This window comes from Chelonia mydas, chromosome 6 (genome assembly GCF_015237465.2).
Source record: "Chelonia mydas isolate rCheMyd1 chromosome 6, rCheMyd1.pri.v2, whole genome shotgun sequence".
Classification (NCBI taxonomy): domain Eukaryota; kingdom Metazoa; phylum Chordata; order Testudines; family Cheloniidae; genus Chelonia; species Chelonia mydas.
The window spans coordinates 92,457,224-92,483,003 of NC_051246.2; the positions used below are offsets into that span (position 1 = coordinate 92,457,224).

Consider the following 25,780-nt stretch of genomic DNA (forward strand, 5'->3'; position numbering starts at 1 on the left):
TGTGCCCTTGTTGCCAAGAAGGCCAATGGCATTTTGGGATGTATAAGTAGGGGCATAGCGAGCAGATCGAGGGACGTGATGGTTCCCCTCTATTCGACATTGGTGAGGCCTCATCTGGAGTACTGTGTCCAGTTTTGGGCCCCACACTACAAGAAGGACGTGGATAAATTGGAGAGAGTCCCTCGAAGGGCAACAAAAATGATTAGGGGTCTGGAACACATGACTTATGAGGAGAGGCTGAGGGAACTGGGATTGTTTAGTCTGCGGAAGAGAAGAATGAGGGGGGATTTGATAGCTGCTTTCAACTGCTTGAGAGGTGGTTCCAGAGAGGATGGTTCTAGACTATTCTCAGTGGTAGAAGAGGACAGGACAAGGAGTAATGGTCTCAAGTTGCAGTGGGGGAGGTTTAGGTTGGATATTAGGAAAAACTTTTTCACTAAGAGGGTGGTGAAACACTGGAATGCGTTACCTAGGGAGGTGGTAGAATCTCCTTCCTTGGAAGTTTTTAAGGTCAGGCTTGACAAAGCCTTGGCTGGGATGATTTGATTGGGAATTGGTCCTGCTTTGAGCACGGGGTTGGACTAGATGACCTCCTGAGGTCCCTTCCAACCCTGATATTCTATGATTCTACGACTGAAATAATACTTAGAATGGACTCAGGGCTTTTTATAATCAAATTTCTTTACATATATCTAATTAAACCTCACAACCTCCCTAACAGATAGGTAAGTGTTATTATCCCCATTTCACAAATAGAGGAACTTGAGGCAGAGAGGTTAAGTGACTTGCCTAAGTCCAGCTGAAGTAGTCAGAGCCAGGATTAAAATTCAAGAGGACCTCAGCTTTCCCCAAGCCTACACCTAAAGCACTGAATAGGTCTCTCTGCTGAATGACAAAAGGGATTTAATGAGTTGTTTGTTTTTTTAGGAGCAATTTTAGGTATTCAATCAGCACCTCACCTCATTAAAAAGAAATGCCAAATAGCCAGTTTGAGATGCATATACCATAATGAATACAGATCTATCACTGCCCCATGGCCAAGCAACATACAGTAGACCTGTCATGTGTTGATATGGCTCAGGATTATCAAGAAAATGGGTTTCAGGTTACAGTATCTTTGGGCACAATCCTGTAGCCTCTACTGATGTGAGAAGTCCCAATGACTTCAATGGGACAATTTAAATGAATAATGACTAAAGAATCAAACAAGCGCTCTTTCCACTTTTCCCATGGCTGCAGCACAGCTGCAGGGAAGGGGTGTGGTGTGGTGTGGTTTGGTCTCTATATGTCTTGGGTAGCAAAGTCTGAATTCCATTCTTGCTCTCCCTAAACATGTTGCTTGCCATTTTACACATGATTTCCTTGGTTTTCAAATGCTTCCTACCTGTTTGCTGAATACTGTAGATGTGAGTTTTTAAAGTGGACAGTGAAAATCAAATTTCGACCCAAGATTCTTTTTAATAAAAACAATTAAAAAATTATTAATACAAATGTTCATTTTTTAAAAAAAATTTCAATTAAGAGAAAGTGCTTATACCAATATGTAAACTGTCCCCTGAGGTATTTGCAAATCAAGCAGTGGGCTATCGTAATGGAATACAATTAGCCTGATTCATCTATCCTCACAGTTCAAAAATGAAATGCAGAATAAAAAATAAACACATTAAAGCAATATTAAAAAGTAGATTTTTAAAAATCACTTAATTATGAGTATTCAGATTTTTGTAGTGTCTAGAAGCCCTAGTCATGGACCAGGACCCCATTGTGGTAGGTGCTATATGCTTTATTTGTAACAGCAGGAAGGAGATTAATTGATTTTTAAATTATTTTTAATCTCACACTGTCCCATAAACAATGGTGCTGCATATCCACACCTGTCACTGCAGCCATACATAGCTGGACAGCAAAGACAATGCTTACTTTGATGTCATGTGCATTTCCATGGCAACCTACTTCTGTCATACACATATGACTCAGAGGGACCGTGGATAGAAATGGTGTTTAGCAAGGTGCACCCAACAAAATATCCCAGTTAACTACTTTGATCATGAGAATTCTTATAATGACCCCATTCATTTAAACAATATTTAGTTGTAGGTAATGTGTGGCGTGTTTATGATCCAGCAAGATTCTTTACACCTGCCTCCCTAGGCATGCCCCAACACAGCTGAAGATTGCAGATCTCCAGGGAAGAAGAAAAGGGTGGAGACCTACCAAATGACAGAACCTTCCACCATGAGGAGGTTTCAAGCCCTAACTTGTAAAATATGTGCAATTCACTAATATATAAATAAAACCATAAGAACTAAAAAGATATAGGAAAGATGCTGCAACCCAATCATTGAAAGACCTTATGCAAGTTGCTCCTTCATTAAACACATTCAGTTATCAAGAAGCACTGCTTCCTCATATGGCATAGAGATTTCTGCATTAAGAGAGACAGATACACAAGTGACTGGGAATTTCTGCATCATTTCCCAATACTTACCTGTCACCATAAACTTCCAGACAGCCCTTCAAGGAAAGATTAATTAATGGATTTATCAATTTGCCTTGGTTTCTGGTCCTTTTTAACTCAGCTTGATCAAAAGTCCATGGGAAGATCACACAATTGGTAGTGTCCCTTGTGCCTCCATCCCTTCCACCCCCAAAACAGTAATGATCAAGGGGTACAACTATACATTGGAGAGGTTGGCAGGGGGGAAGTGGATGGGGGAAAAAACTAAATTCAAGGCTACAACTGACATTTTTGCATGTCAAAACCATAAGAGTACATACAACACTTACCAAGTTACATTTCTTCAAAGGATGCTTCCTTCTGATGTAGAATAGGGAACAATCCTTCACTGAAGGAGGTGAGATAGAAGAGATGCACTAAATGCCCTTTTTCGTCTTTACACTGTAAGCTCTTCAGGGAAGGGATTATATTTATGTGTAGTGTGCAATATCAAGGACATTAACAGCATTAAATAAGTAATAAATTACTGTAAAAATAAAGTCTATGGTTTACCGCTGGCTGGAGCCCATGCCAGAGCTTGTTCCTTAGTTTTAGTTCCACAGGTTTTGCCCCTTCCTTAAAATTATTTTTAAATGTTTTTTTCTTTACAGAAAAGTAAAAGGAGCCAAGGCCTAGTATGTCAAGTTGATCAGATCAAAGGCAGCAGCAACATAAGATCAGTCAGAGGCCTATAAATTCTAAGATCTATAATTTCCAACAATAGGCCAGATACTCAGTCCTCCTGCCCTTGTTTCCTTGCCCACAAAAAGTGGCTGCCCCACCCCAGCTGTACACCAGTCTAAACATGTTTGGTAAAAATCCAGGCTGAGGCATGATTTTTCTCCTTCACTCTTCAACATGCTTAGCGAAAGACACAATCACAGAAATGCAGGGCTGGAAGAGACCTTGAGAGGTCATGAAGTCCAGCTCCCTGAACTGTGGAAGGATCAGGTATACCTAGACCATCCATTATAGGTGTTTGTCCTGTTCTTAAAAACCTCCAATGATGGGAATTCCACAATGTGCCTTGGAAGCCTACTCCAGAGCTGGACTACCCATATAGTTAGAAAGTTTTTCCTAAGAGCTAACCTAAAATCTTCTTCGGTGCAGATTAACCTCATTACTCCTTGTCCTACCTTCAGTGGACACGGAGAACAACTGATCACTGTCCTCTTTATAAGAGCCCTTAACATATAAGAAGACTTATCAGATCCCCCCCTCAGTCTGCTTTTCTCAAGACTAAACATGCCCATTTTTAAAAACCTTTCCTAAGTCATGATTTCTAAGCCTTTTATCATTTTTGTTGCTCTCCACTGGACTCTCTCTAATTTGTCCACAACATTCCTAAAGCGTTGCACCCAAAATTGGGCACAGTACTCCAGCTGAGGCCTCACCAGTGCTGAGTAGAGTGGGACAATTACCTCCTGTGTCTTACATACAAACATTCCTGTTAATACACCCAAGAATGATATTAGCCTTTTTTGCAGTTGTCAATTTGTGATCCACAATAACCCCAAAATCCTTTTTAGCAATATGACCACCTCTTGCCAGTTATTCCCCATTTTGTAGTTGTGCATTTGGCTTTTCCTTCCTACATCAAGTACGTATGACTTTTCTTTATTGAATTTCATCTTGTTGATTTCACACCAAATCTCCAATTTGTCCAAGTCATTTTGAATTCTAATTCTGTCCTCCAAAGAGCTTGCAACCCCATCCATCTTGGTGTCATCTGCAAATTTTATAAGCATACTCTCCCCTCCATTATCCAAATCAATATTGAAAATATTGAATAATACCGAACCCAGGACTGACCCCTGTGGGACCCCACTAGATACATCCTCCCAGTTTGACAATGAACCATTGATAACTACTCTTGAGAACAGTCTTTCAACCAGTTTTGCACCCACCTTATAGTAATTTCATCTAGACCACATTTCCCTAGTTTGCTTATTAGAATATCATGTGGGACTGTGTCAAAAAACTTATTAAAATCAAGATATATCACATCTACTGCTTCCCCCCATCCACAGGGCCAATAACTTTGTCAAAGAAGGAAATTAGGTTGGTTTGGCATAATTTGTTCTTGAGAAATCCATACTGGTATTTCCTTATAATCTCATTGTCCTCTAGGTGCTTACAAATTGATTAATAATTTGTTCCAGTATCAGAGTTAGGCTGACTGATCTATAATTCCCAGAGTCCTTTTTCTTCCCCTTTTTAAAGACAGGTACTATATTTTCCCTTCTCTTGTCTTCTGGGACCTTCCCCATCCTCCAGAAGTTCTCAAAGATAATTGCTCATGAACTCTAAGGCCAGAAGGGACCATCATGATCATCTGGTCTGACCTCCTACACATCGTAAGCCTCAGAACCTCACCTACCCACTCCTGTAATAGACCCATGACCTCTAGCTGAAGTACTGATGTCCTCAAATCATGATTTAAAGACTTCAAGTTACAGAAACTCCACCATTTACTCTGGTTCTGACCAGCAAGTGACCTGTGCCCCACACTGCAGAGGAAGGCAAAAACCCTGCAGGGTCTCTGCCAATCTGAATTGGGGGAAAATTTCTCCCCAACTCCAAATATGGCAATCAATTAGACCCTGAGCATGTTGGTGAGATCCATCAGCCAGAAACCTAGGAAGGAATTCACTGTAGCTACACATAGCCCTCCCCATCTAGTGCCCCATCTCTAGCCACTGGAGATATTTGCTACTAGCAGTCACAGATAAGCCACATGCCATTGTAGACAATCTTTTCATACCATCCCCTCCATAAACTTATCAAGCTCAGCCTTGAAACCAGTTCATATTTTTGCCCCCACTGCTCCTCTTGGAAGGCTGTTCCAGAACTTCATGCCTCTGATGGTTAGAAACCTTTGTCTAATTTCAAGCCTAAACTTGTTGATGGCCAGTTTATATCCATTTGTTCTTGTGTTAACATTGACCCTTAACTTAAATAACTCCTGGTGTTTATCCCTCTGATGTATTTATAGAGAGTGATCATATCTCCCTCTCAGCCTTTGGTTAGGCTAAACTAGCCAAACTCCTTAAGCCTCCTCTTGTAAGGTAGGTTCTCCATTCCTCTGATAATCCTAGTACCCCTTCTCTGCACCTGTTCCAGTTTGAATTCATCCTTCTGAAACATAGGAGACTAGAACTGCACATAGTATTCCAAAGGAGGTCTCACCAGTGCCTGTATAATGGTACTAACACTTCCCTATCTCTATTGGAAACACCTCAACTGATTCATCCTAGGGTTGCATTAGCCTTTTTCACAGCTGCATCACATCAGTGGCTCATAATCATCCTGTGATCAACCAATACACCCAGGTCTTTTCTCCTCTTCTGTTGCCTCCTGCTGATATATCCCCACCCCATTTTATAGCAAATTCTTTTTGTTAGTCCTAAGTGTATGACCTTACACTTTGCACCATTACATTTCATCCCATTTCTATTACTCCAGTTTCAAGGTCATCCAAATTTTCTTGCACGATATTCCAGTCCTCCTCTGTATTGGCAATACCTCCCAACTTTGTGTCATCTGCAAATTTTATTACCTCACATCCGGCCAAGATCATTAACAAAAATGTTAAATAAGATTGGTCCCAAGACAGTTCCCTGAGGAACTCCATTAGTAACTTCCCTCCAGTCTGACAGTTCATCTGTCAGTATGACCCACTGCAGTCTCCCCTTTAACCAGATCTTTACCCCCTTTTCAATTCTCATATTAATCCCTATCTTCTTCAATTTATTAAATAATTTCCTATGTGGAACTGTATCAAATGCCTTACTGGAACCCAGGTATATTAGATCTACAGCATTTCCTGTGTTCAGAAAATCTGTTATCTTCTCAAAGAAAGAAATCAGGTTGGTCTGTGGCAATCTACCTTTTGTAAAACATTGTTGCATTTTATCCCAATTATTGTTAACCTCTATGTCCTTAACTACTTTCTCTTTCAAAATTTGTTCCAAAACCTTGCATGCAATTGAGGTCAAACTAATGGGCCTGAAGTTTCCTGGATTACTTTTTCCCCTCCTTTCTTAAAAACAGGTACCAATTCTCCAGTTATAGGGTATGACCCCCAAATTTATGGATTTATTTAAAAATCCTTGCTAGTGGGCTTGCAATTTTATGTGCCAGTTCCTTTAATATTCCTGGATGGAGATTATCCAGGTACCTTGATTTGGTCCCATTAAACTGTTTTAATTTGACTTCCACCTCAGATGTGGTAATTTCTGCTTCCATTTCCTCATTCCAATTAGCCACCCTGCCAATATCCCTAAGCTCCTCACCACCTTTATTAAAAACTGAAGCAAAGTATTCATTTAGGTGTTCGGCCATGCCTAGATTATCTTTAATCTCAACCCCATCCTCAATTCCACTCCTTTCCTTGTTTTCTTTTTATTTATATGGCTAAAGTACCTTTTACTATTGATTTGAATTTCCTTTGCAAAGTCCAACTCTGCTTGGTTTTTGGCAGTTCTTATTTGTCTATACTGTAGCGCTTTAGTATAGACAGTACCTATGCCAACAGGAGGGATTCTCCCATTGGCACAGGTAATCCACCTCCCCAAGAGGTGGTAGCTAGGTTGACGGAAGAATTTTTCATACCCCTGACCAACATTGTTACACCAACCCAATTTTCTAGTGTAGATCAGACTTTCTTACTACCAAGCGGTAGCTTTCCTTGCTGATCCATCCCTTATTACATTCCTTGCAGGCTTTTTGTTTTCTCTTAGGCCTGGTTTACAGTAGGAAATTAGGTTGGTTTAACTACATTGGTCAGAGTGTGAAAAATCCACACCCCTGAGGGGTGTAGTTAAGTCAATCAGATTCCTTGTAGACAGCGCTAGGTCAATGGAAGAATAACTCCATCAACCTAGGTACTGCCTCTCTGGGAGGTGGATTACCTACATTGCCAGGAGACTCCTGCCTGTCAGCATAGGTACCGTCTACACTGAAGTGCTACAGTGACACAACTGTGCCACTGTAGCGTTTTAAGTGTAGACAAGCCCTTAATAACCTGCTTAAGATGCTTGTTCATCCAGTTTGGTCCGCAAACCTTGCGTAAGAATTTTTCCCCCTTGCTTGGGATACAGGGTTCAGATATGTTCTGCAATTTTGATTTAAAGTAATCCCAAACCTTCTCCACTTTCAGATCCTTGAGTGCTTCAGTCCAATCCACTTCCCTAAGTACTTCCCTTAATTTTTTTAAGTTTGCCCTTTTGAAATCAAGGACTCCTTGTTGCAGACCTATTCAGTATTTTTCAAGGTATCGAAGTTAGGCTGACTGGTCCATAATTCCCCATGTCCTTTTTCTTCCCCTTTTTAGAGATAGGTATTATATTTGCCCTTCTTTAGTCTTCTGGAACCTCACCTGTCCTCCAGGAGCTCTCAATGATAATTGCTAACAGTTCTGAGATTGCTGCAGCTAGTATGCTAGGATGAATTTCATCAGGCTCTGCCCACTTGAATACATCTAATTTATCCAAATATATTTGAACCTGTTCTTTTCCTTTTTTGGCTTGCATTCCTTCGCCCTTTGTTAACATTAATTGTGTTGAGATGAGTGTGCCTTCGACAGATTTTGATCATAACAATTTAAAGCAACCCTCCTGCCTTTGATTTGAATGTACTAAGCTCTTACTGAAGCCAAGGGGAGAGCTCCTATCCTCTGACACATACACACGCTATCCTTCACTCCAGCCCTTGGTGTATTGCATCAGCAAGAACTGCAGCAGGCTCTAGCCTTGAAACCATTTGTATGAAGGACACTGAAAAGAAGCAAACAGCCTGGCATTGTAAAGCAGTGCAAGCATTTCATACTTTTTGTGGTTATTACACAGGTTTCCTTATTCTTACCTAGGAGGGAGGGGGATCAGTAGTTGGACCAGTAATCAAAGGGCACAGTATCTGACCTTGGCTAAATCACTTAGTGGAAAATGGGTAAACTAACACAGAGTGGGTATGCCCTTGCTTCCTTGGTGTTGGGATCCTTAATTAGTATTAGTAAAGCATTGAGAACTGTGCATGAAAGGACCTTGCTTATAGCAGGGCAAAATATTAGTATTACCTCAGTGAGAAGCTTCTATGCTGGCCCCTATACCCCACTGGGCTCACATTCCTCATGGCATTTGGGCTTCAGTACTCTAAGACCAGAAGTACAGTAGTACACACATTAAACCAGGAGGCAGCTGGCACAGTCAAAGGCAGGCTGCTTAAGTGGTTGTTTGCCCAAAAAGACTGAGGAAATAGTGCCCTAAGCTTCCACCATGGCTGCTTTCTCTGCACATTCCTCCTGTAATTCTGATTATTACCCAGCGTGCAGATAACTCTGAGTCAAGGCTTTGGAATGAGTGTAGCTGCCAGGAGCTGCATGCTCTGAGTGGAGAGTTACAGTTTAAGCCAAGGTGAAGCTCCTTCCCTCCAGCCAGCTGTACCCTGCCTTCCTCTGCTTCATATAGCCACCCCTTCACCTACTTGCAGAAAAGGAGATTTAAACTCCTTCACTCCACAGAACACACACAGGGATCAGTCCCATTGAGAATCTCTCAACCTAACAGTAATCCTGAGGAGTTTAGCCTCTACTAATAAATCCCACCCCATCCCCTCCCAATCTGCTTCCATGCAAATCCACTTGTAGGTTACTTGAACAATAGCAAAACTGTAAACAGCCCTCGGTCTGGCAGCCTGCAGGGAGGGGAGGAGGAGGATGACAGTGGGGAATTCTGCTCGGCTCCTTGAAGCTGCACAGACATGTTCCACATCCCCCATTCCAATCCTCTCTGCACAGGGCGGGGGGTGGGGGGGTGGGAGTGTCACATGACTGTCTAGTCCGGGGCCCAGTCAACTGGAGTTAATTCCATCTGTGTTCACATGCCATGGCATTCCAGTGCCGCCTCTCCCAGGGTTTTGCCTCTGCAAAGCAGCCAAGAACAGAGCTGCTGCTGCAGCAAGAAACTGGGGTGGGGTTTCCAGCCTGAACCTTTATTCACAGCAGAGCTAAACAAAGCAAAGTTCCTTTCTCTTTAGCAAGAAAATAAACCAGCCTTGAGCTAGCCAATCCCCCTAACAGTTCCAGGTATTTACTCACAGAATATTCATAGCTGGGGAGAAAACACAGCTTTTGCTCTAGCTCTCTTTTAAGAGAGGGAAACAATGTGAAAAAAACATCAGAAGAGGGAAAGAATAGTTATTTTCCTTCTAAGAAACCATTCTTAACCTAACATGGAGAGTAACAGCAAACAACTTTTTGAGCTTTCTTGGTGAAAGGGCATAAAACCAACAGAGAATGTGATTTAGCTACGTTTGGCTTGAAGGGGAAGGGTTCTGATCTGATGCCAACTCAGCTGAAATGTAAGAAGCTTGACCCTCCTCACCCTTACCCCCCCCCCCTTCAAATAACCTTAGAAGGGCGCAATGGGAAGGCAATCCACACAGCAGCAGGAAGAATGCAATATCACCCAGTCAGCAGGCTTGTATGTGTGTATGAGACACTCACATTTCTTTGGCTGCTGCAGCCACCATCAGCAAAAGAAATCAAACATGCTCCATTTCAAAAAGCCAGGAAGCTAGCTGGACTGTACAATATAGTTACCTATAAACTAGCTGGCACCAGGTAACCTAGCCCATTCAACCTCTAGGAAAATCATCTTGGACAGGCTTGTATCAAGTGTCCCCCTCTACACCTCCTCCACTTATCTAACTGATCCCCTTTGCTTTTCTCTCTCTGTGGACTGGTTGTTGTTGTTTTTAATTCTGTGGATGGCTGACAGGGAGTGGTGGGTTTGCTAGCAGAAATTTTAAATAACATACAATCTCTCATTATTCTTTTAATGGGGTAAAAACCAATGTTCACCAAGAGAGAGTTTGATTCCTACAAAACCCTACTTGGAGGGTAAGGAATGTGGGTTTAGGCTGTATTGTTACATTCTCATGTCAAACACGTGTAGAGAGAGCCACTTTCCTCTGAGAAGAATAGTTGTGAAACAGCCTCACTACAGACATGCATTTTTAATTTTAAAGACAAACAGGGAAAAAATTACATCTGCAATTGCTTTCATATTACAATGCAGACAGCTCCATTCCCTCCAAATGTTCTTTTTATTAGCAATTCTAAATGCATGGGATGAATTGTCGAATGAAATCTCATTATAAAATGTCCAAAGACCTTGAAAACAAACCCAATATCCTTATGCAATTTATACCAACACTGATAATATTTTAAAACATGTAATTTTCCTTTAATTTTGGAGGGTATAGTCACATCCTCTCCTCCTCCAGGGAATGAATATTCGGGAATATGTACAGTGTTTTTGGTAGAAGATGCATACCGTAATGGGTTCTGATGGCTGAAAGCCAAGGGGGAAGCTGTTCTACTTCAAGAATAGCCTTATAAGAGTCGGCATTACATTGACAGTTCAATACTCTACTGAAAATTTACAGGATGTGTCACTTTGGCACACAGAGAGGCTGCTAAGGCACAACATAAACCACCCTACTGTGAATGGAGAATGGCTGCATACCAGCAAAAAGAAAATGGCAAGAACTGCAAATCAACCACTACATAGTAGTACAGTTGTGAATCTCAGACCTCCAAAGAGACAAAGCCCTTTCCTTGAGGTGAAGAACATTTCTGCTTAGTTATAAGACACCAAAAGAAGTAAAGACAACGTCTATCCAGTGACTACTACATGTTTTCAAAGGTATGTTGCCAGCCAGCGTTAGTTTAAAGAGACTGTCATTTCAAAACAAAGGCACACATGACCAGTTTGGGGCTAAAATGTTGAGTGAAGCTGGGATCATGTTTGTGTGCATAACACTGCTAAAAAAAATCACCACAAAAGATAAAAAAGATTTGTTTTAAATAAGACTTGCCAAGGTTGCTATGATCACAGCTCCTAATCAAACTGTGCAACATTTTCAACATATATAACCAATCCCCTTTGCTATAATTGTGTTAAGTTTTGTTCAAACATATAAATCTCTAGCTAAGAAAGAGCTGCCAAGTTTTTAAAAAATACCCCCTGCCATGCTTATTCTGCCCCATTTCTTAGCAACTAAAGGTCCAAATCTGCTTAAGGTAATGGCCAAAAGAATCTATTCTTGAAAAGCTGTTTGCAAAAAAGTTTAAATACTTCCCTCTTTTAAATGAAAAAAGAGAGATTAGAAAAATGAAAACCTAGAGAACTGAGTACATAATATTTATAATCACAAATTTCAGCAAAGATTAGGTTTTAACTGACAAATCCTAAGGAGAAAATGACACTAAAAATATATATACATCAACTAAATCTCTATAACTGAACCCCCCAAAAAGATTACAGCTTGTGGACATCTTCAAAAAGAAAAAAGCTGATGGAGTGGGATCAAACAAACGCAGCCTGATATGCCCAGACTAGCTGCTTAATGGGTCACAGTAAAAGAAAAGGTCACATGGTTACACAAAAAAATAAAAAAACAACCCTCCATACAACAAATGCCTTCTAGCTATGGTTAACTTTAATTAACTACAGTATTACAATTCACTTCAAGCTTATTTTCCATACATGTCTACTGTCTCTCACCTTTCCCTTGTCTGCTAAAAATCAGATTGGCAGTCCTTGAAAACTGATTGTTATTTTAAAAAATACTAAATAACAATAAAAGCTTTTGGAGAATACTTAGCTATAGTTCCTTTCAATTACCTAAATCCACCAAAACAGAGCTTTCTATAATTAATGACTGATTGGAATATTACAAAAGTTGCTCTACTTATATATTCAGTTAAATCAGGATATTCTAGTTTCTGTGACATGGTTAAATGCCGAATCACCAGCAGTGTTTTATGTTTTAATGGTGGGTTACAATCCACACATTAATATTACTTTATTCTTATTATGTGTTAAACAGAAACTTCATGCATTTGCAGTAGGTAAAAGCCTTGTTGGACAGTCAATAAAACATCATTTTAATCCCGCTATCTCTAACTGGGGAATAAAATCCTATGTGGTAGCTCCATGTTCAAAAATATACACTTAAAAATACTATCAATATAAAACCACGCTTTTTTAAAATGTGTAGTTTGTATTCAATAATTAACTCAGAACCTTCTGTTGTGCATTATTAGCCCAAGTTAATTACCTCAGAGGAATGGGTTATGAGATTCATAAGCAACAATACAACACTTGGTCCATGATTAAAAAAAATACAAGGTAATTTCCTTAAAACATGAGTATAATAATACCAAGGGATGAGTTTCAAAGCAGGTAGGAAAGGAAACCACAAAGTAGCAGGAGACTGTAGCTACAAAAAAGAGTAAGGATGCATAATGCACTCAAAAAGACCATAGACTTAAGGCTTCCACCATTTCATTTATCACTTCTACCAGGAATAGAAACCAAGTTTATTATTAGCAGCAACCAGATACAAGGCCAAATGCCAACCAGACTTTTAAAAGTGCCTCTTCACATCAGAGTGTTTTTTTCCAAGGTCCCCAACGTTCAATGAAACCCACTGCTCACAACCTATGACACAATGCCCTAGGGATACCTCTCTGTTCTGTTAATGATACTGCAAAGGGACTTATGCTGATGTTTTTGTTTAAGATTTTCTATCCTTCCTCCCATTTGCCTCACAAAGAGGACAAAGTTCGCACTAGGTTTGTTTGCATTTTCTAGCCAGGAAGAGGCCTGTGTATTTACTTTGCCTGTTGACCACCTAATAGGTATTCCAATGCCCTACCCCCTCATCTCCAGAAAATGCAAACGTCACTTTAAAAAGTTAATAAGATGAACAATCACATTTGCCCATTGCCAGTAAGAACAGATTTTAATGCAGTGCAGTTAGTAATCATTCTCCACCTGAGGGGGGAGGGGACACCACAAACCCGGAACTGCCTACCAACTTAGTTTTCATCAAATATTCATCAAAACAAAATAAAAATCCAGTTACTAGAGGCATTAGCTATACTCAAGTGCAGCACAAACTGCATAAATTGTTAGCTGTCCTTTTTGTGCTGAGCTCAATTACATAGTCGTGCATTATCCAGAGTCCATTATCATTGCCAAGCTTCAATGAACACTTTTTAAATTTTCTAAAGTTATTAGCCACAATGCTGGACTTTTGCATAAAAGAAGGTTGAATTTTTCTAAGATTTCAGTCCTCATTAAATTGTACATGCAAAGGATGCATCGAGTGTAAAGACACTTTGCAGCTGGAAAGCTTTAGGGGGGAAATGAGATGCAGAAAAAGTAAACAGAAAATGCTTAGTCAGCAACTGTTACTGCAACATTAAAGGTGAAATGTAAACAGGCACAGAGCCAAGATCTAGATAGGTTTGATAACATCATCATACATATATGCGAGTGTGTGTACAAATGCCACAATTATCAGAATGAAATGTAAGCTTTTGGATTAAACAGACTTTTTAAAAGGCAGCATGTTTTGCATCTGTTGCCCAAGCTCTGAGAAAAATAAAACTTGCTACTCAAGAAGTATTAATATCAATTGAATTTATTACAATTTACTAAGCTCCAAGGCACATTACAGTGTTCTGTTAACTACAGAAATGTATAAAGGACAAACAGAGCATGTTTTCCATGTACAGCATTTTGCTCTACTGTTCAAAAGCATCCGTGCATCAATAAAGCAAAAACAAAAAACACATGAAGATTAAAAACGTTCAGATCAATAGAAACAAACTGAAACATTTTCCTTACAAACTTGCAACAAAAAACACCCCCCAAACCACCCGCACCGTTTGCAAACAAAAAACAAAAAAAGAAATAAAGTGAAAGACTAACACTCAGGGCTCGTAAAACATAAGCTGTCACCATTTTTGTAGCAATTTTTTTTTTTAGGCATCAACACTGGCCTTGGCAAAAAAAAATTTTTTTTTTTGTATTTTTTGCGTTTTTTCTTTTTTCAAGAAGTGCATACATTTACAAAAATACACACCAGCAGCAGGTAATCGCTAAGGGCTATTAACTTTGTACCTAGCCAACACACTGCCAAAGAAATGAGAACAGGTATTATGGAGTAACCAAACAATAGAATATTCTGTTTAACAAAAACCAGCTCTATCCTTCAAATGAAGAAGAGTACATACCTTTGTTTCAAAATATAGAAACATACGACGAAAATAATGTCTATACATAAGACTAACTTTTGCAGTTTGTTATATTCACAATTCTACATCTTCAGGAGGCTGAAGGAGTTTGATTTCCTATCTTTAAGGGTCTCTCTCCTTTTTCACTTTAACGTCCCCAGCTAAAATGGTAGCGATCTCGCCCTGCATAAATGCCCAAGGCACATTGGAACCTACTAGGGGGCACTTCTCTCCACTGGGGCAATAGACCTCGCCAGTTGCCCCTTGGGCCTTGATGCTCTCTCTGGAGCAGGGGAAGCAGAACTTGTGGCTGGGCACAGACGGGCACTGGACGAAGTGGGTGTCCTCCAAGCGTTCGTGGCAAATGGTGCAGCACAGGGGCCCGCTATTGGCCATGGGGGAATCTGGAATGTTTTGGGGGTGCACTTGGTCCATACCAGGGTGGGCACTGGGGGGGGGAGGAGGGGCCACCTGCAGGTTCATGTCCCCGTTGCGGGAAGCCAAGCGACGCTGGCCCGGCACCGAGGCCGGGGACACCGGGCTGCTGCTGTTCCTGCGGGTGGAAGTGGTGGAGTGAACCGAGCTGCCATCCTTGGGCGAGTGGGCAGTGCCCAGTGTGTCGGCCACCGACATGAGCGCGGCCATGGGGGACTGTCCGTTTTGAGGGGCCGACTCGGGCGGGGTGGTCCGGTTGGAGTGAGGCCCCAGAGGCGGCGGAGGTGGGGGTGGGGGCCCCCCTCCGTGCACCGCCCCGAAGCCCCCAGCCGACATGGTGAGTTTAAGCGCTTCGCTCTGGCTGGCCATCCACTGCTGCCGCTGCTGCTCGTCACTCAGCTTCAGGGCCCCCTCGGCCGAGTCCGAGGGCTCCGGGGACGCCTTCCTTTTGCGCATTCCCCCGCCGCCGCCGCCTCCCCCGGGGCCCCTGGAGGCTGCCCCGGCCCCCTGCGCCCCGCCGACTCCAGCTCCCCCCCGGGGCAGGCTCACCAGGGCAGTGGGGAGCATGGGGCAGCTAGCGTCCAGGTAGGGCTGAGGCAACATATCCGCGCCCACCAGCTCCTTGAAGAAACGCACAGACTCAGGCAGCAGGTCGCCCAGGAGCCGCCAGTCGCCGGAGCCGTGTTTCTTCTCGTACTCCAGGTACTTGAAGCCGGAGGAGAGGCCGCGGCCAAAGTCCTTCATGCAGTCCTGGTACATCTGCTTGGCCACCCCCGAGGCGCTGGAGAAGACAGTGCCTGAGCCGCTCGGGTACTCAATGAAGAGCTTCAGCTCATAGTCCATGCCCGGCTTAGAGACTGCATCGAAGGCGAAGACGCGGCCGAGAAGTGCGTGGTCCTTCTTGAAGCGCACCTCGTAGGGGGTGCAGCCGGCCAGGGTAAGGAGCGTGTCCCGCACGATCTTGGGCTTGCTGGCCCACTCCTCGGCCCTGTTCCGCAGACTCTCGCTCAGCTCGGCCAGCGCCTCCGCGTTGCGCTGCTTCTCCTTTAGCTCCCGCTCCTGATCGCTGCTGGACACCGAACCTGGTCGCTTCCCGCAGGCCTCGGAGGACGAGCCGCTGCCACCCCCACCGCCGCACGTGCCCCCTTGGGAAGAGGCGGAGGAAGCTGGGGGTCCCCCGCCACGGCCGCTCAGCCCCCCGTGCGGAGGAGGTAGCGCCACGCCAGAAGCTGTGGGGCCGTTGAGTAAAGTCTGTGGAAGCAGGTTGGGCGGCACGTTCATCTGGGCCCCGCTAGCCCCCGGGGGGAGGCCGGGCACGAGGCCCCCGTGTGCCCCGCGGCGGGAGGAGGAGGAAGAGGATGATGAATTGGGGCTCTGGCGGTTCAACTCGGGGGGGCCGTCCTCAGGCGGCTTAGGGAAACCATTGGGGCCGCCCAGCCCGTTGGGCAGGCGGGCAGCGTGGCTGCTGCCTAGGCTTCCCGGGGGCGGTGGATATTCAAAGCGGCTGCGCTGCTCGGCTGCAGCTGCACTGAGTCCGTAGCGGTCCAGACTGGACTGGGGAAGCCCAGCAGAAGCTGCTTTGGAGGAGGCGTCCACATGGTTGAGCTGCTGTTGGGCCGCCGCGGCCGCTTCTTTGGCTGAGAGCGGCACAGCCTTGACCCCGACAGGAGGCGGGGGGCCTGGGGAACGGCCGTCCTGGAAGCAGCCATGCGCCCTCTTCAGCTGCCGGGCAGTCTCGATCACAAATTCTATGCGGTCGGCACCCTCGTAGTTCACGCAGCCCCGGCACACTGGCTCTGTGAAGTCCCAGATCATGGCCCAGGGCATGCGGGGCAGGTCGCACAGGTAGCATGACTGTCTCCGAGACGAGGACACCTGCGCAGCGGACATGGTGGAGCTGGCTGCTGGAGCTGGCTGCTGCTGCGGAAGGGGTGGGGGTGGAAGAGGGGTATCGCTGCGTCTACCACCCCCTACTGGTACTGAAGAGGGGGACTCTCAGACCTGGTGCTATTGCCCCTTTGGGCAGGGGTCGTCTAGCTTTTCACTCACTGTGGCTGATGGACGGGGCTTCTTCTACCTGGTGCTGACACTGTTGCCCTTGGGCTGGGGTATCTCTTCTACTGTTCTGATGGGGGTGGGGGGTCGCCTTCTAGCCGCTTCTGTTTCCCTGCGTTGTCTTGCTCTCCGCTGCTCCTCCTCCGAGAAAGGAGGGAGGTGCACGGTGGAAGATGGGGGTCCCCTTTCTATTCGCAGCTGATGTCTTACGAGCTCGAACTCAGCTACCTGCTGATCCGCTGGTTAGAGAGGGGACCACAAGGAGCTGTTCGGTCCCGGGAGCCCTGGCGACTTTCCCAAGTGCTAGGCGCACAAGATGAGGGAGCAGCCCGAGGGCAGCGGCGGCGACTCGTCACGGCGGCAGCAGCATGGCGAGCGGCGCCGCCTGCTCCACACTCACATCCTCGATCGCTCCTCGGAATTCGAATTTGGAATCCTGAGTGTCACTGTGTGCTACTCTGCGTTCCAAGCCCGGCTCTGCCCCTCCTCCCCCTGCTCTCCCCCCTCTTTTCCTCCCTCCTTCTCTTTCCCCAGCTCAGATGCCACCTGGGTGGAGCCCTCACGTCACCGCCATGCTCTCTCCTCTTCCCCCTCCCTCTCTCCCCCTCCCCCCTCTGCAGTTCCCCTTTCGAGCACTGATCAGCTTCTTCCCCCTCCCCCCACTTCCTCTGTCTATGGACCTGGAGCCCACTTGTTGCGCTGAAATTGCGCATGCTCGGCATTCTGCCCGTTTCCTCCCTTCTTGTGTGTACAACAGCTGAAGCGATGCAAGTTACCGCTGGAAATGAAAGGGAGAGACATACCAAGGGCTATGTTTGGAAACTTAAACACAAGATCGCTCCCTCTCCCTCCTCCTCATGGCAGCGTCTCCAAAACGAAAGCGCAGCCAGGAAGCACATGCAGAATAATAATTTTTTTTCCTGGCTGGGCTTTTTAAATTCAAATGTCTCGTTTTCAGGAGTTTAGCTACGAATCACTCCATTTAGACTCCCTGGCAATTGCACAACTTCCTGCCACCAAGTCTTTCGGTGGGTTTTACATTCAGTCCGGCTGCTAAAGCAAACGCGCAAGGTTCCCAAACTAACCATGTTTGCAATCTTTATCTGATTTCGTTTTTTCAATGATCCTAATGACAGAATGACATGATTTCAATAATCCCATTAATACATCAGGAGCTCTTCCACTTTTGTTGTGTTTAAATGAGCCCTATTTGGTGAGTGTTTAAGATTGAACTGAGAAACATCGCGCTGTGCATTGCGCAGGGGTGTAAGGCCAAGCAGGTGAGTAATCGGTGTGATATCATCTCACTAATGCTAAGGGACATAGGATTTCCCCAGCGCTGTGAGAATTCAAGGCTTTCGTTTTTCTTTTACATAGCCTTGATACGTTTGCATTAAAGTAGTAACAAGCGTAATATTCAAAGCAGCCTACGTTAATGCAAATTAGTTGTGGGTTCGTTTGACTAACAGAAAATACCTTTTACTTTCTAAATTGCCATTCTGAAACTTGAATCGTTCCCCTCCCCCTCCCTGTTGTGCACGCCAGAGCCCATGCTCAGAAGGAGGGGCTGTGGATAACCCATTTTTATTCTCACTGCAGTCAGTTTCTGTTTTTGCAGACAATGAAATTGCTGTCCACTCCCAAAGAATAATAAACTTTCACTGTTGGGACTTGATTACTAAGAAACTTGCAAGTATTCCTCTGCATACTGCAAACAGCATTGCGTCACTCACTCATATTCCAGCTCATACAATGTAACTAGCTACCCAGTGTGAGTCAACATTCACAAGGGAAAATATTGTTACACTCAGTGAAGCTGTAGGATATTTCAGCTGGTTATGCTGGATAACCTATTCCTTTATATTAATATTTATTCAACTCTCTCCCTTATTGAGCAAAAACATTGAAAAAAATTGCCATTTGATTTTTCTCTCTGTCCTGTAAAGGCAGTTCTGATTTCCATGGCATAGTGCCACTTTCCCCTATATATACACGGGCATATATACAGCATTAGCAATTTACCGCTTTATATGTTGATTATAACAATAGCTACATAAAATCAATCAATTTATATTGTACTCTGTTCATATTTCACACTTTGGTGATGTTATTTCTTTAAATAAATATATTCCCTTCAAATCACCAATACTTCTCAATTCACTAATTGTCTAAAACATCTCAGTATGTCTGCTGATAATCTATAAAGAAGGCAAAGTTAATGTGATAATTACATTTATATAATCTCTTATTTTTTAAGCGAAAGCTTGAAGAAATGCACACTATAAAAAGTTACAGAAGTGGCAGGAGCAGACAAAATACAATAAGAGAATTAATTTTGACAAAGTGACTATTTTTAAAAAGGGAAAGCTTACAGAGGCACCAGATAGAGATAAAAGTCCTTGAATTATTTGAGTCTCCTCTATGCAAATTTTCTGAAGGAGATGATCTCAAGGGAAAGTGGATTTCACACTTAGGAATTTCATACCTAAATTGTGGACAAGATAGAGCAGGGGTCAGCAACCTTTCAAAAGTGGTGTGCCAAGTCTTCATTTAATCACTCTAATTTAAGGTTTCATGTGCCAATAATACATTTTAACATTTTTAGGTCTCTTTCTATAAGTCTATAATATATAATTAAACTATTGTTGTATGTAAAGTAAATAAGGTTTTTAAAATGTTTAAGAAGCTTCATTTAAAATTAAATTAAAATGCAGAGCCCCCCCGGACCGGTGGCCAGGACCTGGGCAGTGTGAGTGCCACTGAAAATCAGCTCACGTGCCGCCTTTGGCACGCATGCCATAGGTTGCCTACCCCTGTGATAGAGGCTTCACAGAAGCAAGATTCAAGCAAGACAGCTGGAAAGGTAGTTAAAGTGAAAGTCTGCTTACAGCAAAAGTGATTTAGTGAAGGATGTAGGATTTCTACATTAATATGACTTCACTTGACTAAACAAGCATGTTCTCTCTGATTCATACTAGAAGGTCAGCTCTTCTATCCTTTTTACTGCTGTGTTGATCTTCATATGAGGAGAACTGGGCTATGGGAAAAGGTCACCTCTGCCCTTAAAAACTCAAATTGAGAGAGCTGAAGTTTTCCCCTTCATCTTGAGTGTCTGGGAATGCAGAACTCTAGGATATCCTGACTGTATTTCATTCCCAGGGTTATACAGACTCAACAAATGACAAGGCACTCTGTGTTTGAACCGCCCCTCATCCTGGCTCCTCGCTCCACTGAATCCTTCTTCAATAAAGTCCTTTTTTGGTAACACTCACCTCACAGTAACAGGCAGACTCCTTGCCTCAACAGAACAGTCTTTATAGAGGGTGTAAATAATCATCACCTTAGATATAATCTAGCCTCAGAAAACCATTTACAGGTGCTGTCAACTCCCTTTATAGTTTGTGTCTAGAAAGAAATTGAAGATTAGCATCTGTGACCCAAAAGAACTGCCTTTACTTTTACTTGAAGAGATACACAGTTGTGGAAATACGTTTGTTTTTCGGTCATGATTAAACCTTTATTTAAACTTTGGTCATGGGCATGTACTGTACCATTATGCAAGTAGCACTTAGGGATGAAATGCCAGCATTGCAATAATATGGCTAGCAGCAATGGTGATATCAGGAATACTGACTGAAGAAGAGAACTGCAATGTAAATGCAAATAAATGCCACAGCCGTGGCACCTTCAAAACGAACAGGTTGTCAGTATCAATCTAGTCTGTTAAAGGAAAATAGATTGAATGGTGGCAATGTAACAGACAAAGATAAAATCCATGGCTGCATTTGTCCTGGAAGGGTAGCAGTGTGCCTTTCTGCTCACCTCCCTTCTTTCTTTCATGTCCTTTACCATGCTAGTGGTAGGACAAAAGGAGTCCAGCTCAGTCTTCCTGGATTTACACCAAACAAGTCTGATGTTTATTTAGCTCTGAAATAATCCTGGAATTAAAATTACGTTTGGAGGGGGAAAAGAAAGAATCCAAACAATTAAGATACTGATTTGGTTCAAACAAACAAAAACAAAAATCAGAAAACAAAATACACAGTAGCTTGTTTAATAATAGGGCAGAAGATTAGCTGAGAGAAGGAGCTAAAGCAGCAAACAACTGATACATATGTATTTCTTTCTGGTCAGAATAATCAATCAGCACTTTAGATGCAGCTTTAGGGATTCTATTTAGATTACCTGAAGTTATGACCTGCCAGTAGCCCCAAAGACCAGGGGATATAATTTTCACTATCAGAAGTAAAATCTGCCATCTTCTTCCTTTAGTTGGTGGATAAATGGTACAGTCTGAGACCAATAACCCCTTTTGCTGTATTCCTATTTCCCATTTTATTTACCCAAAACATTAATTAAGAGCACAGGTGAAGCTTTAATATCAGAGAAGGAAACAAAATGATCTGTGGAAATATCAACTGAATGAATACAAACCAGCAAGCACCTTTCTAAATGCAATTAGAAGATATAGGAAGTAGAGAGTACAATGCACCATTAAGAAGCTATAAAAACAAATGTAATATGTGCCTGACTAAAAGCCAGTTAACTGGTCTCTGTTCCATGCCATTTTTGTGTATTAGCTTCTATAATACTGGAATTAGTATTAATCTCATGGCAAGAGTATTATTAATTACTGATCACCAGAACATTGTTCATGATGCACAATACAGTACAACCCCAAAGTTTTCAGGAGTAATAGGACCACATGAACTATGCACTTCTAGAATAGACGATCTGGTTCTAAATGGTCAGTCTAGGGATATGTTTAAATCTTTGTTGATATTCTGCTCTATTTGTGAATTATTGTGCACATAATCAATGCAGCAGTCATAAGCAAACTATTCCTTCCTTAGGAGCTCATCTACAGAATTGGCATTTCCCTCAGTGGTCAAAATAGTAGCTACAGCTGCAGAAAAGAAGTAGGAAGGAAAAGAAATATCGGGAGTGTGTTTACATAAATTGACCCCTGTATAGTAAAATACAAACAAAAATAATTCAGAATAAAATTTCTGGTTTTATTAAAACAATTATATTAACATTGAAAAGTAGTCAGGCTGTGCAGGGAAGTGTGTTAGTGAAATCAAATCACAAACACTTGAGGAGGGAATTCCAGAATTTTGTCAAATTAAAAGTTAAACAGCACTGTATTCTTCTATAAACTGCCAGGAAGCATCAAAACTCTTAATTACACTCTTATTCATTGTAACTATGTGTTTTTATTTATCATTTCAGTTAATTCTTCTCATCAGATTATAGTCCCTGTGCTAAAATTTTTCAGCTACTGGGTCCTCTTGAAAAGTGAAGGACTTGTTTTCAGTCTACTAGGTAGGAATTTTCATTCCTTAATTTTTATTTTTGTAAATGGTGCCAATGATTTATCTCTTTATTCTATAGCCACATTTTCTCAAGTGACATTTTCCTCCCTTGTGCTATCTCTGGGATTTTTTATTGCTGATTTTCCCCCTCCTTTTTTCTTGTCATATTACCATTTTCTGCACTATTGCCCACACAGTAACATTCAGGAATACAGGCCAGAGCTTACTAACAGGTTCCTCTACCTATGAGCCCTGTTGCTGCTAATGATGATGTTAAGCACTGATCTGGGTGTACAAAATAAATGACTTTTCTAAACCACGCAAAGGTCCAGTTTCTTCCCCACAAAGCATACATGGCTCCTCTGTTATATCCGTTCCAACCAGTTTCCGTACAGCTGTGAGCCCAAATTTCTGGTCATCAGTATTTGCCAAATTTTACAGTGCAAAATCAGACACCTATAATTAATTCTGTTTGCTCTGCGAATGACTTGTGACTGCTGGATAGTGTATTTTATGTGGAGTGGTCAGAGGCTGGGTCCTCCACCGTTGTTATTTTTATTTTATCCATGGATCATGTATTCATCTTATATCCTGGGGACAAAATAAACAGTCAACAATAATGAATAAACTGAATAGGTACATTCTGTTTTTTTAAAGGCTATTCCCACCGATAGCCACTTGCACTTTCATGACAGTTAAGAATCTGCCAAACATTAGCTTAGTTACCAGCAAGACAGTCTTTCCCCTTCCCTCCATCCCATATACAGATTGTTTATCAAAACGTGCTGCCAAGAAAAATATCCCTGCTTTTGGCCTCCACCAGTGATTAATAACACTTGAGAATTGAACAAAACTTTACTGTGTTTAAAAAAAAAAGAAGTGGGAGGTGGGAAGGAGGAGGAGAGAAAGCCAAATTAGAAAAAGAAGAAACCAGGCAAGCAAGCAGGAAAACTCAAATCTTTTAAGCTATTTGACAAAATATAATCTCCCATTCCCTCTGGAAATAGGCCATTTGAGAGAAGTGAAACACACACACCCCCGACCTCGTTATAAATGCTGATTAACACGGTGCTATTGAAAGAATGATGTTTAGGAGCACAAGACAAGGGTGGGAATAGGCGAGGGTGGGGAGGTTAAGGAGTTTTTCTTTTTATTTGGTCTTCTGTCGAGATGAGGTATGGGAGGAAAACAGAAAAAAAATATAATTTACTTTTTTTTCCCAAAGACTGCTGGTAAAATTCCTAAGGGACACCAAGTGCCAAAATTAACTGTCTTGGTGTATTACTTTTAGACAGTATTGCTTAGATGAATCAAGTCAAGTCTTCAAGCAGCAGCCCAAGATAGCTGCAAGCTGAGAAAGAAGCACACATTTCCTTCTTGTTCTGTGGTAAAGCTCCGAAATATGTGGAGATGTGTTTGCTCTTGGGCTTCTCATCTCATTCTTTTCCCCTATGGGGTACTTGAATATTATGTCTCATGTTTGGTATGATGGATTTCTTTTTTTTAAATCAGGAGTATAAGAAAAAAAGCAAAATATGAGAACAAAAAAGGAAAGGTGAAAAATCGGAATGTAAAACATATATATATATATAGTATCTACTACAGTTTTCATTACTCTCCTAAAGAAATTAATATAATAAAAGGTAATAAACAGTTCTTGAACAGTGCGATATAGACTAGTGAAAACAGTTTACTGAAATTAATGGTGGTGGATTGAAGCAAACCTCCACTTTGGAATTAGTGCCAGACATAGTTTTCCTGAACCCTGTCCAACTGCCTGAGCGACAGACAATTTTCATTCTATTTGTGCTAAAGGCTTATGACTAGTGCTGGAAAATGAAGCCCTTGCCCTTGATCTCAGTGCAGATTAAAAAAAAAAGCAGAACTGTGCCAATTTGTTTCTTCTGCCAATAGAAGCCCTTGTGCCTTGGGCAATGCAAAACAATAAGAAGTTCTCATGAAAACTCTCCATTGAAAGGAAACCCACCAAGAGCCATGTCTCTCTGCTGCATTCATCAGCCAGTTTCTGAGATTCTCACAATGTCAGCAAAATGCAGAAGGCAAGGGCAGAAAATATCTACCAGCCGCTACTCAACTTTTTTTCTTTTCCATCTCTCACTTTTCAGCACTTGGTGACACTGGATATAAAATGTATTCTATCATAAATAACAAAATTCCTTTCTCTGCTAATGCTGATCTTCCTACACTTCAGTACTGCGTGCAAAATTTGTGCTGTGCAGTCCCCGTTGTCTGAAGTTGATCCTATTTCTGAAGGATGAAATATACATTCGAGACACACTCATACAGAGTTATAAACAGTGGCTACACTGTACTGCTGTCAGCCAACTAATCTGCAATTGCTTTTTCCTAGGTTATTAATAAAATCAGAATCCCAAGCAGCAGGCGTTTGCTTTCATTGTACAGTCTGCACTTGTGACATGGTACATGTGGAAAATTTTGAGTGCACTGCAGTGAATGGTCTGTGGGTTAGTTTTTAGCTTCCGCTAAGTACCTGGCAGGCTGCCATAGCTGAAGGATTCTGGGAACTGAAAGGCTCCCAAGTACAAACTGCCAGCATTAAGTAGTCCTGACAGCTCTGCTCCTTCCACACTTGGCAGCAGTTCAAAGTGCTCTTTCATTTGAAAGGCTGGAAGGCTGCCATGTGCAATGCAGATTTGCTGTGCCTGCTCTCATAAGGAACTGATAAATGCCGTTGCTGTTGCCATGGGGACAGGAGGCTATCAGAATGGCCTTGTGATCTGCAGCCTCTCAGCTCTGCAGGGTTGGTTTTTTTTTTTTTTTTTTTTTGATGGTGAAATAAATGTTCTAGAAAAGGTTAACTCTTGAAGGGCAGGAAGCGATGGTTTGAAAGGACAGGGTGAGAGATTACACACTGCTCTTCCAAACAGTTTTGAACAAGATTAACATGTACCTGAAAACTATCCCAATTTGTGAAAGTCTGTCTTTGGATTTTTTGAGGGATGACTAGGAGAAGAGAGAGAGGGGAAAGGATTTCCCTTCTATTCTGTCCCATCAGAAATCTTTTCATTTCAGTGTTTTTCAACAGAATTAAATGGCTGCCCCCTTTCTTTCTGTAAATATCCCTATTTGTAGTTTTCAGATGTTGGCAGGTATGAGTTAATTTATAGCTCAATCCTGCAAGCTGCCAAATGCCATCAGATCTCCTTGACGTCACTGGGAGTTGCAGCGCTCAGCAGGATTGGACCCATTATGTAGACTCCATTATGTATGGTTGATTTATGCAAAAAGAAAGAAATGCTGCATTTTTAAGAGATTTTGGTGACAATATAAAACCTGAACGTGAAACTCAGCTCATCACAGTTCCCAAGATTAAAATAAATACAGCCCTCAGCTATACACAGTTTA

The 25,780-nt window shown here is 42.5% G+C and overlaps 1 protein-coding gene across 1 annotated transcript; it reads right to left on the bottom strand.

Moving 5' to 3' along the window:
- Positions 1 to 13,975: 13,975 nt before the first annotated feature.
- On the bottom strand, positions 13,976 to 23,008 carry IRF2BPL (interferon regulatory factor 2 binding protein like). The gene has a single exon (XM_037900740.2). It carries the CDS (start codon positions 16,911 to 16,913, stop codon positions 14,712 to 14,714), a length of 2,202 nt encoding a protein of 733 aa, XP_037756668.1. The 5' UTR covers positions 16,914 to 23,008; the 3' UTR covers positions 13,976 to 14,711.
- Positions 23,009 to 25,780: the final 2,772 nt, after the last annotated feature.